The sequence below is a fragment of the Camarhynchus parvulus genome, chromosome 1, assembly GCF_901933205.1.
Source record: "Camarhynchus parvulus chromosome 1, STF_HiC, whole genome shotgun sequence".
NCBI classification, from domain to species: Eukaryota; Metazoa; Chordata; class Aves; order Passeriformes; family Thraupidae; genus Camarhynchus; species Camarhynchus parvulus.
This window is the reverse complement of record NC_044571.1, coordinates 9492879-9510094: the sequence shown is the minus strand read 5'-3', so window position 1 is coordinate 9510094 and position 17216 is coordinate 9492879. Positions and strand designations below refer to the sequence as shown.

The 17216-nt window shown below is 35.4% G+C and overlaps 1 protein-coding gene across 1 annotated transcript in view; it reads right to left on the bottom strand.

Moving 5' to 3' along the window:
* CFAP47 (cilia and flagella associated protein 47) overlaps positions 1-17216 on the bottom strand; it is a 260858-nt gene that overhangs the window by 19500 nt on the left and 224142 nt on the right. The window contains 3 exon segments of the mRNA XM_030954886.1: positions 515-676; positions 2200-2371; positions 13828-13980. Of these exon segments, the coding sequence (XP_030810746.1) occupies positions 515-676; positions 2200-2371; positions 13828-13980 (487 nt within the window).

Here is a 17216-nt window from a genome sequence, read left to right as displayed (position 1 = left end):
TAGAAGTAGAGATGAATTCATAGCACACTTACATAATATAATAGGAGTACTTTAAAAAGAATGGCACATTTAAAATCCTTTAAAGCACAAGGTGAGGGAATGTTTTTGACTTGGTGTAAGCATAAAGTACCTTGAAATAAAAGCTATGAGTAAAAAAACTAGCTTTTTAACTTTTACTAGTGAGCCTTTATAGCACAAAATTATTATCACTCCTTAACATTGTATTACACATTTTAAAATCCTCCAAAGCCTTTTAGGGAAAAAAAATCGTAACAAAAACATTTGGATCTATTCCACAGATTTTCTCTCAAGCCAAATATAGAATGCTTCTGTTTTCTACAACAAAGCTTCAGAATCACATTTGTTACTTAAACAATGCAGCTCTTGAAAATAAGAATGAAATAGCTGCATCCCAGTTATGTGTGTGTTGCCCAAACTTATTCTAACCAATGTGTTTGAGTAGGAGTTGTACCCTCAGAAAACTGCATAAATTCTTGAGTGTAAGTGTTTTTACCTTGTCTGGCTTGTGAGCTTAAAGCCAACTATGGATTCCTTATTGAGGCCAACTGCTTCAATGTTGATCACATCATCCACTTCTGGCTCTGTGGCAATGAACACCAATGGAAACTTCCAAAGGCCTCCTGCAGTACACTGAATTACAAGAGTTGCCTCACTCCTTAAAATTTCAGATAACAACAGTCAATACATAGAAAAACATTATAAAACATGGACTGATTAATATACCAAAAAAAAATATCTTTGAGTGTGTAGAAGTAAACTGCAGCAAAATGAAAATACAAATTACTTTAAACTGGAATACATCCCTAATTTTGCATGGTATAGTATTTATCAGATAAACTTGACTGGAATGTAGACTAAATAGTGCTAGATATTTACAGCAAATTACAAGAAAGAACATAATATGGAAGTAACATTCCTGGCACAGCCATGAGATTGTATTCTTCCTCTGCTTGCTCTTTTTTAAATTTAAAAGAAAAACACTGAATTTATTTTACTCATTATTCTGTATTTACTGTGATGTTAGAGAATTTTGTCCAGAATATATTAGCAGTTCATAGTAGAATCCAATAGATCTGACAAAGGTCTATGTACTTAAGGAAAATGCCAGACTCTGATGCCTTCAGACTAAGAGAGTTGGTGCTGTAGATTCTGAAGATAACAAAACTAATTAATTGCAGTCATTGAGTCCTCTGCAGGAAGCCTAAGTTGCAAGTACACAAAGATAAAAAACCCAAACCAAATTAAAAAATAATAGAATAAACATGAGAGAGTAGAAATCAAAAGGCTTCATAAATTCACCTCCCTCTGACACAATGACACTGAAGCAGGTGGGTGGATCATTCTTCCTAAAGGTTTGCTCTTTGTTTATTTCATTAATCTTCTGGACTACTTCAAATGAAGAGTAACCCCCTGCCTCCTAAAGATAACTCTTTTCATGCCTAAAGATAACTCTTTTTATGCAATCCATGATACTCAGCAGTGACTGTTCCCTAACACTCCTGGTAATGTTGACACTCTGGATTTACTTTGTGCCTGCAGGTCCCAAATGCTTCATTTCAGCCTCCTCCTTACCCACATCTGACTGCACCCAGAGGAAGGGGCAACTTCCCTCTCTCCAAAAGGATCTCCCTTCAACAGTTTCTTTTTCAAGAAGGGAGATGTTCTTATGTAAATCAAAGCACATACATAATTTGTCACATCACAATTATAAAAAAGGAGAATAATTTCCTGATCATTGATCATTGTTACTGGTGCAGTAGAAACTAATTTCAAATTCAACTATCCCACCCAGTCAAAGAATATGTACACACGCTTGCCTAGGAAAAGATTTCCAAGACTGATTGACCATCTTGTTTGTATGTTCTTTTATGAATTATGAGAACAAATAATTTTCACTGGAAGTCTGTCAATACTCCAATGCTTAGAAGTAAAACGATGCACACACAGACTATGGAAGTAATTCAAAAGAACCATCTGACAGGCACTAAAAAGTAACACTGTCAGTTTTAACACCAAAGATAGCATACTAAAAAGCAGAAAGAGAGAAAATCTAAACCAACAGATCTCAGAGGTGAAAACAAAATGAGGAAAGGAATGCAGGGAAATTATTCTATAAGTAAGAATGACCAGATAGGATTTCATTACATGTTCTTTTGGTAGTAAGGAACAGGACCTTACCTCATTGGTTTGCTAGGTGCAAACACTACGTTAAAGATCAGTGTTACAATTCTGGATTCTGTATCCCATTCTTTTTCAACCAGCTCCGTACCAACCAAAGATTCAAGCTGATATCTAATTTCATCTGATTGATATTGCAATTCATACAGAAACTCCAGTGTTGCAGAGGAACCTAAATGATACAAAAGAAAAATATCAGCCTGTGTGCACTGTAATTTCACACAGTTGGTTGGCTCAGAGTTACAATTCTTCCCTTTATTACTAAAAATGACAAATGAGTAAAACTAGCAATTATCTAAAACTTAAGTGATTTCCTTCTGACTACATAACAAAATCTTCCCATTTCATATGACAGGCTATATAGTTTCCATCAAAATAGAAGCTGGAAAACTTACTTGGGATATGTGAATGGCAATAGCAATATTGCTCTGGCTGGTGGAATACTTCTAGTTCATCAGCCAAATGAAAATCTCATAATACTCTTTTTGAGCAATGCCATTGGAACAATTGAAAAAAAACCATCATTAAGGACATCAATGCCATTGATGGCTGCAAGCCCAAGACACAGAATACAGAGAAATAGTGAAGATGTCACCAGCAGCCTCTTCTCTCATTCCCTGAAGCAGCTATGAAAAGGCCAAGTAGTAATGACATAAAAATAAACAGCTGAGCTTCTTGAATCAAATGTCTCCTCCAGCTGTAATAAAGGAAACTGAGATATTCAGTATACAATAGTAATTTGGGTACAGAAGGGAACATTTCTATGAGGAAAAGAATCTCAAGCTGTTAATCCATTAAAAAAGTTTTACACATTTTCTGGATGAGAAATGTTTTAACACAACCACTAACACCTACAGGAGATTTCATTGTACTATGACCACCTATCTCAGGACACATTTTGAATTTGCACAGCTGGGTAAAATGTACAAAACTGCTGTGTGTGCATCCCTGCTGTGTGTGCATCCTGGCTGCATAGTGCCAGGCAGCTGCAGAGTTAATTCCCAAGGCCTTCTGACTCAGAATTCTAAAATACAGATGACAGATTTGTTTATATAAAAAATCCAAGTGGCAATGTTGGAGAAAAGCTTACTTTGGTACTGCCAATCTGTAAAACCACCCAAATTTAGGTGAGTATGGAGATACCTTCCCACACTTTTTAGTCCTTTGTCCTTTTCTGAAATGCACAATTTCCTCTTCCCACATCAGCAGCTAACAGGAGGTGTGACCTTTCGTTGTTTCATTTTTATAACACAAAGATTAACTCTAAGAAATGTAGAAGCTCATACTCAACCATTTGTAGCTCTTTAAAGTAGACTGTTCACAGACCTCTGTACAATATATACCAGATTAGAGTCACACAGATGTAAGCAAAGTATCATGACCAGGGGTTATCAATCATAGTAGCTCAATACACACTGAGTACCAAAATACAGGATTTCCACATATTGATCCATATATGCAGGGACTTCATTACAATAAATGTAATTTTTCAAAATGAAATTCAACATGAAAATTTTCCCCTACAGTCTATTAAACTTAGGACCATCTTACATTTTTTCATCTTTGCTGTTTTTCCATTTGAAAAATGTAATGGTTATGTCATGCATTCAGATTCCAACACAGCCCAAGGCTTTTAGGAGTCACCCTTGACAAATGCTAGAACATGAAGATTCAGATGCTGACAATCAGTGGAAGAGAAAGGATGAGATAATCTGGAGCATTTCACAGTGAAAAAAAATTGCAGCTGTTGAGCAGATGCTTCTTTCAGCAGTTACATCATACAATGCTACTCAGGAAAAGCTTATTTTATAGTTCAGGTGCTACAAAGACAATGTTGGGAACTGCATGCTGGATTTTAATATCCAAATATTTGGGTTTGGTTTGACATACATATATATATATATATATATATATGTGGATGTATTACTTTTCAGTCAGAAGCAATTAAATATATTTTTTTTCTGTTCCAGGCTGTTTTGCAACCTGTTCTATGCTTATATTAAGTAATTAGTTAAAATATTTTATATTTCCAACACTTAAGGAAAAAATGATGCATTTATGAATGCCAATATTTGGAACCTTGCTATATTGGTCCCTTCAGCACATTTTGATTTAGACTGCTGATCTAGTTTAGCACTACTAAAAAATGTAAAACAGTTATATTTTTCATCACAGCTGCCCTGAAGACTCCTATATTATCATGCTGTGGGAATTCTCTGTGGAATGTTAATATTTGATTCTAGCAATCCTGTAACACACTGCCTAAATAAACTGGCAGAACCTAGAAGAAAAAAAGTTATGAATCAGCTAGGAAATTGTCCAATTTGTCAAATATTCAAAGTTCTCTTGACTTTTAGAATTCCTAGTTTCAATTAAAATGGCACAAGATATAAAACATGGAGATAGCACTAACACTTTCTTTAAAGCAAAATCTAATACAATATAACATCCTGCTCAAATAGGCCTTGACCCTTTAGGCCAGGCTATTTGTAGCCTTTCATTCAGTTTTCTCATCATTTCAGTTCAGTTTTCTGAATCACTATTTTCAATACAGGTAAAATTCTTCTTTTATCTAATGCAAGATATAAAATACACGTGCAAATGTAAAAGTATAGCCCAATTAATCGACTTGTGTTCTGTAAATAGAGAGCAGCAGGGAGAGCTTTAGCCACATCTGACTCAACATAGAGATATATCAATCTAAACACTGGGAAGATATAAGCATGCTATTTATATACAGCTAGTTAAATCTAGGGAACAGAAATTCTGATTATAAAAATTATTGCTTCTTCCTATTTTCTGAATGATATTTTGCCTTAGTTAAGAGAAAACACATTCTGAGGTAATTATTCCAAAACAATTTTTTTAATCATTAAACATTTCTTCTTTTGAAAGGCAATTAATCTTAGTTGTCAAGCATTTTCATTTGTGTAAATAAAGATATCTAAAAAGATAGAATGCATTTAAGTTACACTTGTGTATACAGAGCGACTGAAGCACCTATGTTTAAAAACCAACCAAGCTTTCAGCTATACAGTACTATGACTTGGCTGTCATTTATTTGGAAATGGTAGTAAGGACACTGGAATAAAAGTGTTAGGGTTTGTTTAAATAGCCTCTAAGAAGATGAAAGAATATAGATCACTTTTTAAAAAAAATTTTTTAGGACTCATAGGACTTACAGCATGAAAACTGCAAGGATTTTACACTCTGGGCATACAAATTGGGGAAATGTGAATTTTTGTGACTGCTAGATTACTGTAAAACTAATTAATAGATGCACGCATCTAAAATTAATGCATCTAAAATGTAAAGAACTATTCCAACAGATTCATAAAATAGTAATATTAGACATTTAAATAATATTTTAGTGGAAAAGAACCTGTATTCAATGTTCAAAAGAATTAATAACAAACACATTTGTAGAAGGGCCCATTGCCTACAGCAGGGCAGTGAAAGGCCCACTGGATATTTCTGACCTCAGAGTTTCACAGTGTCAGGAGAGAAGCATTTGTACCTCCCTCCTGTTTCTGAAAAGTGAGTGCTTGATTTCACTGAGGACCAGCTCATTATCCTCTGCATGTCCTGATGATAAAAATCTCATGGCCACTGGCCCAGGAGGCTGCAGTGCCCTGTGGACACCCAGGGGAGATGTGGCTGTCTGAGCCCTCCACAAACAGCACATTTAACCTGTGGCACACTTGGTGACATAAACGAGACAAAGGGACCCCTTTTAATTTCACACTGTCTCCCATTTCCAGTGAGACAGATGGAAATTAAAACTGTGATGGAAACATGCTCAGACTGCAAAACTGCTTGTCCTCATTGCAGAGGCTTTTCCTTGGATGGATGCAGTAAAACAGAGATGCAAGTGAATTCACTTTGCTGTTCTTATTTGTAGTCATTTCATAAAGGAGGGAAGCACAATCACCAAATATAAACATGTAATTAAAGCCAAGGCATTCATAATTTTGCAGTTTCATGCTTTGCATAAACCAGATTAATTATTTTCACTTGGTGCTGAATATAACACACTGCACTCACACTGATTTTTTCCACTGGTTCTGATAATTTTCCAAGGCTATATCTACTCTGGCCCTGACACCTAACAAAGATTTCTTCCCGTCTTGATCTAATAGTCCCAACTGCTAACACAGAAACTACAAAACCAGACGTTAACTACTCATTTCTACCAGGTATCTGGCATCTAATCTTCACCTTCCAAATATTTTGAAATATCTTCCTACATAATCCCTTTCAGGTCTCATCTGACACTTGTCTTTTTCCTGCTTCTCCATTGTCTTCCAGGAGTTTTCACACAGACACCACAGGAACTCAGCAGGCAGTGGGGAATGAACATTAAATATGCAGTTCTGCCTTTCCAGCAAAAGTAGAGCAGACAGAACACATTATTGTACAGTAGATTAAATAATTATTACTGTTTCCAAGTACATATTCAAATAAAAAACAAAAAGTGAACTGTGAGAGTAATAAAGGAAAAAATTAGAAAGTTTAGTGGTCAAGAACATCCAAACACTTAAGCAGACATCATGTGGGTAGTAAGACATGAAATCTCAACTGAAAATTATGTATCTGTTTCTCAGTGTAAAATGTCACAACTACAGGACAATAGCAGCAGAATAAGCAAATTGCATAAAACCCTCCAAAGACCTGGCTGTAGTTAAATATGCCTTTCACCAGATTTCTTCATACAGATACAGATGAGCTGTATGTGGAGCATTAGAAATATAAGCAAAGATAACATAGCTTAACTAAATCCCAGACACCAAATTAAAATCACAGAAATTAATGGATAAAATGCTGATCTTCTTCTGTTGATAATAAAATTATTGATACTTGTAGGAATTCAAGAAATTCTCAATATAGTTCTGCATATATTTATTTGTATCTCTTCTCTGCAAGTTTTTCTCTTTCTATACCCAGCCAACTTTCATCCATATCTTCAAGGCCGTACAAAATTCCACTCTTATCCACATCTTTTACCCCGCATCCCACTGCCTATTTCCTTAGCAACTAATTGGAATGCTTCTTTCTTAAATTTTCTCTTACATTCAATTTTTCTGTTCCCTAATTTTTTTCTTTCAAAACACTTCTTTGAAAGAGGCATCTACTTCTAAACTAAGTTTCTACTGTAAAGAAGCAGCAAAAGGCAAAAAGCAATGCCCCCACCTTTTTTTTTGTTTTGAGAATGTGTTTCTTCAAAACACTGCACAGTTTAGTGAATGAAATAGAAGCTTGTGAATCCATTTTATGTATATGAAACACACAGTGTGCTTCTAGTATTGTTCCTTGCAGCTTGTTTCCATATATTCTCTCTTCCTGAATCCCTTTTTCACTAATTATCTTTTTACTCTGCCTCCACACATCCCTTTCAACGCTTTCTTTATTCTCATATTACTTGCATAATAGAGTTGAAACAAAAACCTCAGAAAAATCAAAAATATTCTCTTCAGCCCAAAGGATCTCACATTATTTGCCTTTGATCTGGCACTCTACTCAGATTTGTATGCTACCCGGTAAATTCATGCTATAAAGGAAACAATTAAAATTTATTTCTTCATAACCATTATAATCCTTTTTCAACAAGTTCCCTCTTTTATTTAGCCATGTCTTCATTTAGCCAGAAACTCTGGCAGATAAAGATCACATCTGTACCTTGGCACAGAATCATCAAAGCAGCTTCTTCAGGAATGTATCTCATGGTTTAGTCCTAATTCATACAGACATTGTTTTTTCCATGGCATCCTGAGTAATCTGCCTCACTTTCAGTGTTGCCCACAGAAATCAGTAACAACTCAAGTTGACTTTTAACCTGACCATTCTATTTGAACTGGCACACAGCAGAGGCTAAATTGAAAACCCACGTCGCCATTATTTTCAATAGTTCTTGACAGTTTTACACTATACTATGATCTATTACAAAAACATGCACTTTTTATCTTCTGGCTTTTTTAATATACAAAACTGAGCCACAGAGAGTGGAACACAGCACCTGATCACCAGGGTCACATTCATTTGCTTCCTTCTCCTTACCCAACAGATTGCATTCAGTTACACATAAGACAGAACATCTATCACACAGGGTAGTGTAAATTCTCTACTATAAGACATTTCATCTCATGGGAGGTACCCTCTTGTGTTATTTTTTGGATACAAATCAGGTTTCAGAATTAATAACATTTTTGTGTAGTAAATTTCTGAGGTTTCACTCCTGTCTTCCTCAGCTGGCTTGAAGAAAGAGTGATGGTTCAAGGTTATCACTTCATTCAAAGTTCTGTGGTGGTTCTGTGTAACTTCTATTTACTTGTCTTATAGTTTTAATATCTTCCTGTATCTCCACAGCTTCAGATCAAATTGCTAAACTGTCAAAACAACAGGCCCGATGCAGTAATTTATAAAACATAAAGTTTTATACATTCTACAAAACAACAGGGGAAGTTTGTTGGGGAATTTTTGTATCAGGTTCTCTTTGAACTGTGTAGTGTGGGAGAGATGGAGATCTAGAGATAATGATTTCATTTTCTGTAAGAACAACAAAACTTGAACAACGTAACTTCAGAGACAGAAGACAAGCATAAAGAATTTTATCACAGAATTGACAATAGGATGTAATAACCTGGAAATGGAAGAGCATTTGAGATAGGCTTGTGGCATGCATGTAGTTTTTTACTATAGTGACTGTCTGATAAATTTTCTGAGGCAAATTTAGGTGCATAAATCCTCTGCTTTTCTATGACAAATAGCATTCAAACACAGCTGAGAGACATAGGGCCACTGTCCCAGAAACACCAAAGAAGTTTGCATCTTAAGGGGTTTGACCAGCAATGCTCTGTTGGTGTCCCATAAATAATGAGCAAATAATTCAGAAAAAAGTGGAAATTAATGCAGAGAGATCATTGTTAGGTATGATGATGTTCCAGAAGAACAATTAAGGTCCTATAGAGCTGCGTTGGCCATGGTTGATTTACAGAATCTTCCCCAAAATATCTTTACAAAACAAGGGTGTAGTGGTGCTGTTTCTATTGGAAGCAATACTTCCTTATCACCCAAACAAAGAGATTACAGGAAATTCTGTGTGCAAGAAAGGGGAGAAACAGCAATCACAAACATAGAGCAATTAAAGTCATTAATACACTCCTCCAGCTAATTATATTGCCTAGGTTTTTCTTATCCACTAGCTCAAATAATTTTAAGGGATATCTATTTGTGTTTTCTTGTTTCAGACATTATTTGAGTTAGTCAATCAGCTCTTTTGGACTTCTCATGTTTCCTGGTTCTATATCATACTGAAGAGAAATAATTTCATGATTTCTGGTTTTGTATTATTTATTGTTTTTGCAATTTTATGAAGCTGAAAAAATAACTTCAGATTAGTTTATAATAGATCTGGTTCCCTTTAAGTGTTGAATATTTAAAGTGAGCGTGATTTTGCATAAGTATCAGAAAGTAATTTTAATTAACATAATGATGACTCTCATTCCTAAGGCTTACAGATTTTAACATTTTATAAAATGGCAAGGAAACAGAAATGAGTGACAGCTGTAAACAGAAATAAAAGCAGTTCCCAACTGCCTGATCACAATTCATGAGTTCTTTTTTTTTTGCTAAAATTTGTTGTTATTGTTCTAATTATATTAAGAAATGGCAGTGGGAGAGTTTACTTACGAGATAAAAATTGTGCTGTATTTTTTCTCTTTTTTAATGGACCCAATGATATCCTTGTATATCAACAAGAACTATTTGACCTTCTTCATTAAAATGCCTGGCATTATTTCAGCTCAATAATGGAAATAAACAATACATCAAATCTCTCCCATGCTTCACTCAAAAATAAAGAAACAAACAGGCAGATGTAAACAAAAATCATGTAGATGACAAAATAATCCATTTAAGACTTTCAGTTCTCCTCTGATGCTTTATACTTCTACTAGTTCTCTCTTTTCCATCAGGAGCTGTCACCCCCTAACAAAAAAGCAATAACCCATAACAAAGTGTCTCAATTGTTGGTTCATCCCCTTGTCAACAGCTTCATTTTGCCATTGATCTCTGCTTTCATCAACTCTTAATCCAAAACAAACACTTTGTTATCCTTTCTTTTATTTCTTGCATAGGAAGAAAATCTAATTTATATAGCTATAATTTTCTCATCCTCAAGGATAATTTCAAAAATAATGCCACAGTAATTCTGACAATACAGAAATGGCTTAAGTGGGATATAGGGTCATCTTCATCACTATTATCCTCTTCATACTGCTTTCAATATTAATCTGCTACACTTTACCAGCAATCATATTAACATCTCTGGATGAGTGATCAAGTCTATTTGTCTCCAAAGATTTCTTTGGTCATACCCAATTTTATTGACGTTAAATCTTAAAGGTGAGCCTCCTGATCTAGATCCATCACATTAAATGGGAATTTAGTGTAATCCATACCGCTGGCTAACAAAAAATCCCTCTGGGGATGGAAAATAGCTTTTTAATGTGTGTTTGGATATGTTTTTATTCTTTGCTGATTTCAAAGAGCTGCTTTAATGAAATGAAAGGAAATAGAGCCTTTTGAATATTCTGATGAGTTTCAGGAATATTAGGTAGTTGCTATAAAGTTTTTATTAACTTGAAACAAAGGGTACAGACACATTTTGTATAATGATGCCAACGTACATTATGGATTAGCATAACTGGAAAATGTTTTTTCACTCTCAGGTGCAGTTGAACTCTCCATCTGTTTAGTCTGAGTTCAGAATGGTTCTAAAACTTGGTCAAAACATAAACCAACCTCATACCTGTGCTACCCTACAGAACATGGGCAGCACTATTCCCCTCAAGGCAACTGTCATGAAACCTTCCCAGAAATAAGAATTCAGAGCAAGGAGCTAAGACCAGCTGCTGGGCTGTGAGGAGAGCAATGAATTAATAAAGATGAGAGAAGTTAATGAGAAACACTCAGCCCTCATGGCTGGCTTATGAGATAAACTGAAGTAATTGAAAGAGAAAGGTTACAAAGGACCACTACAAACACACAATGTTGTGAATGTTAAATGTCAGTCAAACATCCATAACTGATTTGTGAATGTTTGATTTTTTTTTTTCAGAAGACTGTGGAAAATAAATGTGTTTGTACTCCCCACTGAATACTTAACCTAAAAAATAGCAAACTTCACTTTTTTGGATGAATCTCAGCTCTTAAATTTCCTTTAGTGAAAAAGACATCTTTAGGGCCATATTCAAGAAAACAGATGAAAAATACATTTAGGATGAAAATATGCATGTAATGTCTCTGAAAATTATTTTTAAAAAGGGCCATACTCTATTTGCTACTTGCTGTGTCTAAAATATTAAGCTTTCATTATTTAATCCCTGGAAGTTTGCTGACTTCTTAACAAGAAATTATGTCATTGGACCTAGACAACTTTTAGATTGCACCCTCTTTAAGAAATTTTAGTAGCTTTCTGTGTCAAGTGCACTCCTCCCTATTGGATGAAATTGAATTTTTTATGTAAAAGACCTGTTTGAAGATTTTTCACTTTAAAAGAATTTATACTTGTCCAAATAATTTAAATACTGAAGCACAGTATTAGCTGTTTAAATCTGATCTGCCAGTAATTATCATCATTCATCCTTGGGTGTAAAAACTGCTTGCTACTCTTCACACAGGCACTCTCATGAATCACTCTTTCAGAATAGAAAAAAATGAAGAACAGTGTGCCAGACTGTTATCTTAAAGGTTTAGGCTTTTATTTATGTTATTACTGGTAGACTGCAGAAAAGCTCAGATAGTACCATTTAATTTGCTTCCCAACAGGCCTCAAATTCATCTATCAATAATGGCATTAAAATGCCATTGAAAAGGATGAAAAGCACAGTGTTAAAAATTATTTTACTACCTAGGGTGCAAAGCATTTAATTACCAGACTTCTTACTTAAAAAGATGCAATGCCCCAAATCAATGTCTTGTACCATGCAGCAGCCAGTGTTAATAAATTATTCTTATGAATAAAACAAGAACTAGACATCATGAATCTGCAAGACTTTCAAAATTGTGCCTCAGCTTGCTCACTTCATGTTTTTCTTGCCAATTCACAGGCCAACATTTTGGAGAGAAATAGCCCAGGCAGCCCACTCATATGTGACCAGCCAATAATGAGCTAAATCTGTTACTCTATGATAAAAACAAATTTTTAAAAAGTGCCTTTTTATCTTGATGGACAGCTGTCCTCAAAAAGCTGAATAAATTTTTGTAACAGCATTTACAGTTCTCCAAAGTTGAAAGAATGTACACTGACAACTTCACATCTTTTTGCTTTACTGGATTTTCCACTATCACTTTGTAATATGGATGTGTAAGATGATAATATGCCCAGGAAATAAGTTATCTTTGACACTGCAATATGAGTAAATATAAAATTTTAAAAAGTAATTATGAATATCAGCCAATCAGTTAGCATATGCTGTGCAAGCTCTCTTAAACACTTCAACTTCAGATCTCCTATTTTAAAAGCTTTCAGAAATAAAATCTATTTAAAGACAGTAATTGTTGATATGAGATTACATTGATCAATGTGCATGTTTGCATGAACACTGGCCTCCTGGAAAGGCTGTAATGCATCTTGATTTACCTTTTACAGCTATTCACTTTTGCTGTTATTTGGCAGGACACGTTCTGTAACATGGTATTCCTGCACAGCCTCTGTTGGAACAGACTGTAAACGGCAGAAAAGGGACACAAAAGCCAAGCTTGCCTGCCCTTCCAACTGATTGCCTGATAGACTGCAATTATAGCAACATCTGTGAACTCATCTTTTACCACTTAGAACAAAGTCAGAGTGCAGGTGAAATCCCTTCCCTCATCTACAACTAAGTTAAACACACATTAGTCTGTCTCATGTTATGTGCCATAATTTTAAAATAACATTTTCCTTATAAAGGATGATGACTTTGAACACAAAATGTAATGTTAAGTTTCCAAGGTGCACAATTTTCAAATTTTTTGTAGTGACTATGACTGATAACAGAAGTACTGGTGATACAGCAGTAACAAGTATTCTTTCCTTACTACTTATTTGTTGTGCCATTCTGTTTCAAGGAGAGGTATATTTTGAACAGCTGCTGTATCTGAATAAATTGATTTTCACTGTGTTCTCAGCAGATTAACAGTAAGTGGAAGCTATCCTTTTACAAAGCTTTATCACTTCTTTCAAAAAGTTCTCCTTCTTCAATCCATTCTGATACCAATATTGACCTGCTGATGGGAATGCATCTTATAAACCTGCAGATAAATGTCTCCTGGCAATGCTTACACAGATGTATTTTTTCTAACTGAAGACTTTGTGCAGGCTCTCTTTTAAAGGAGAGATTGTGTGTATGCAAGGACACACAATCAGAATCCTCACATCCAGAACAAATTTAAAAAGAGGGAAGGTTCAGGTTTATAAGTGCCCATAGCTGCAGACAAAAAGTTAAATACTCTATACTTGCAAAATGATAGCAATATCATAACTGGGACTATTTGCCTAAACCTCACGAATTGTCATGGCAGAGCTGCACATCTGGTGAAGTACTTATTTGAAATTTTCCTAAAATAGTATGACATCAAAACTATTCTCACCATCAGTGACTTCTGGGGTGCTGGACAACTCTTCTGTGTCAACCATGGCAGAGTTCCCTGCATCAGGCAGATCAGTGGCACCAGGCATGACTCCAATCAGCAGCAGTTCTACCCTCTGCTCCAGCCTCTGCCTGGCCTGACAGCGGATCACAACTACAGAAAAGCAAAAATATCTTATTTTCAAAGAGCTGGCATCTTGATTTTAACAAAGAAATGAAACATAGAAGCTAAATGTGCTTAGAGGAAGACAGAATTCCAGTAAGGAGCAAGACGTCTAAAAGCTTTTCCCAACCTCCACCTTCTATTGCTCTGTTGTGGTAAAGTGGTAGAAAATATTGCTAAGCAAACAAAAATCTGTTCAGTTAGTTCCCAACAGCACTTACAGATTTTTCTCTTATCTTTTAATCATTAAATTTATCTTCATTTTAGTTCAACTGCTAATAGGAATTATGGCATAGTTTGAAATATGCCACTAAGAAAGAAGACTGAAAGAAAACCAAAATAAATAAAAGGTTAAAGAATATTAAGTTACTCTTTGCTTTCTTAGTTTAAGAATACTGTTATTAAAACTTCAACTTTAATAGAAATATTCCAGAATAAAAAGTATTCTCAAAGCATCATAGAACTTCTTTCAGTTCAGTAAGTGATTTTAATTTACTACTTCCAAAGTATGTCTTTTTCATGACAAAGTTTTTAGGTTTTAGCTTTTACACTAGTTTCTATAAAGCCTATTAAAACAGGAGTTTGGTTTTTTGTTTGTTTGGTTTGGTTTTGGTTTTTATTTCTGTTTCTTGTTTAATAACACAGAAAAAGAAGAAAACTACATAAAAGCACTGAAAAAAATGTTTTCCCAAAGTCCTAGAACTTCCTAGAGTTCTGGGAACTAACATGAAAAAGAACAGTTGACCACATACTTTTAGTTTCAAGATCTGTAAGTCATTTTCATCAGAGTTAGACACAATGTTTCTTCAAAAATTAACTGTGAAGTTAACATAAGGAATTAATGATCAATAATTTGGAACCATACTGCGGTGAATCAATATGCAGTGTTTAAAAAAAGAAGGAAACCCTGTTTTTATATATTTTTTATTTAGCTTCAACTTTCAGTTCTGGCACTTTATTTACTCTGCAAAATAGACAATTACACAAGGTCAGGTGATTTCCTTTCTCCCTTGGTCTTTCCCTGTTTAACAGTGTGTAAGTAATTTCTAGAAATCTCTTCGAATTTCCATGAAGGAGAGTTACTGAAATAGGTAAACACACATCTTTTTGTTTAAATATATGCCCTTATATAGTTTTAAATCTATATTTAAAAATAGATTACATTCTCTGTATTCCACTAGTTTACCAAATGTTTCAGATTACTCTGTGCACATTGTGTCATGTTCTATTCTACAATTCATCTTACTACCAAAATTGATTTTACATTTTCTTTTTCCAAAATGGCTAAATAATATTTATGAATAAAATTCAGAGATATGTAGGATTTGACTGGAAAAGTCCCTGAGCAAGCTGCCCTTGACCAGGTGGTTGAATTAGAGGACCCCCAGTGGTCCCCTCCAATTAAAATTGCTGCACGCTTCTTTGACTCTACACTCTACAAGAATTAAAAGAATAGTCTGAATGACCCTCCATTTGTAATCACTTCTATAAGATAGCCAAGGTATCATCTACTTAACATGTACTACATGGGTTGTGACCACTGATCATTTTAATTGGTCTCATGAGATAGAAAGCCAAGTGACTTCTGGAAGTTTAAGTATATTAAGATGCAAATAAGAATGACCCAAAGATGAACTCCTTAATATACCAGCAAAGCAGCTTGGGTTTTTGACACAGAAACTTGTAGCCTCCAGGCAATTCTAATAAATGTCGGCATTTAGAGAGATGACAATACTCTTGATAATTATCCTTTTTTTTTTCAAGTAGATTTCTTGTTATTATCTGCTTTGGATTTATACCTGACAATGCAAGTTTTCTAAATGCCCAATTATAACTGAAAACCATAGGCTTTCATAATCAAGGTAGGAATGGAAAATTACATAAACACACTTAAAAACACCTATTTCTGTTTTCTGGGACATTCTTGAAAGACCTAGATTTTCCTTGAGAAAAAAATATTAGCCCTACATAACATCCTGATGGCCAAAGAATTATATGTATTCAAAATTAATGCAATGCATTTTTATGTATTGCAAACATTTCTTGAACATAAACTAATGGATAACAGTTATAAATATGCTACAATTTAGTTCTGCTGTTTTAAAAAAGCATTTAGGAATTTGAAATTACTTAAGGATTGATAGTATGTGAGCTTCTGATCATATACAGAAGTGATGTCACTTAAGCAATTCATGAATGCTAAACATTTTAATTCATAACCTATACAGAAAGCATTGTGTCCTGCACTTGGGGCACAACAACCCCAGGCAATGCCCCAGGATTGGGCAAGAATGGCTGGAAAGCTGGCCAGGGGAGGACTTGGGGATGTTGATGAAAAATAGTCTGAACATGAGCTCAGATGTGCCCAGGCTGCCAAGAAGGCCAATGGAACCTGGCCCGGATCAGGAACAGGAACCTGGCCTGGATCAGGATCAGGAACCTGGCCAGCAGGAGCAGGGCAGGGATTGTCCCCCTGTACTGGGCACTGGTGAGGCCACACCTCGAGTGCTGTGTCCAGTTCTGGACCCCTCAGGTCAGGAGGGACATTGAGGGGCAGGAGTGAGCCCAGAGAAGGACAGTGGAGCTGGGGAAGGGTCTCTAGATTAGGAAGAGTGACTGAGGGAGCTGGGGTGCCTAGCCTGGAGAAAAGAAGGCTCAGGAGAGACCACCTCCATCTCTAGAACCACTGGAAGGAGGGTGTAGCCAGGTGGGAGTTAATCTCTTCTCCCAAGTAACAAGTGACAGGACAAGGGGAAATGGCCTCAAATTGTGCCAAGGGAGGTTTAGATTGGATATTGGGAAAATTTTCTTCATGGAAAAGGTGGCCAGGTGATGGAACAAGGTCCTCAGAGAACTGGGGGAATCATCACACCTAAAAATATTCAGAAACCACAGAGATGTGGTACTTAGGGACATGTTTAGTGATTACACAGAGTTAATGGTTGGACTCAATGATCTTAGAGGTCTCTTTCAACCTTAATGATTCTGTGATTTCAATGAAAGCAACAGCCCAATAAAAGGGAGATTTATCTTGAGGAGTGCCACTGAATTACACAACAGCTTTAAATAACACAACAAACACCCACATTAATATACATGGTTCTAATGCTAATGAGACTCATTAAAGCCATCATTTTGGGCAACAGTTGATTACATGATAATATTCTGTTTCATTCCTTAAGGTATTAAAGTACAAATTAATGAGATGAAAGCTCTAATTAATACCA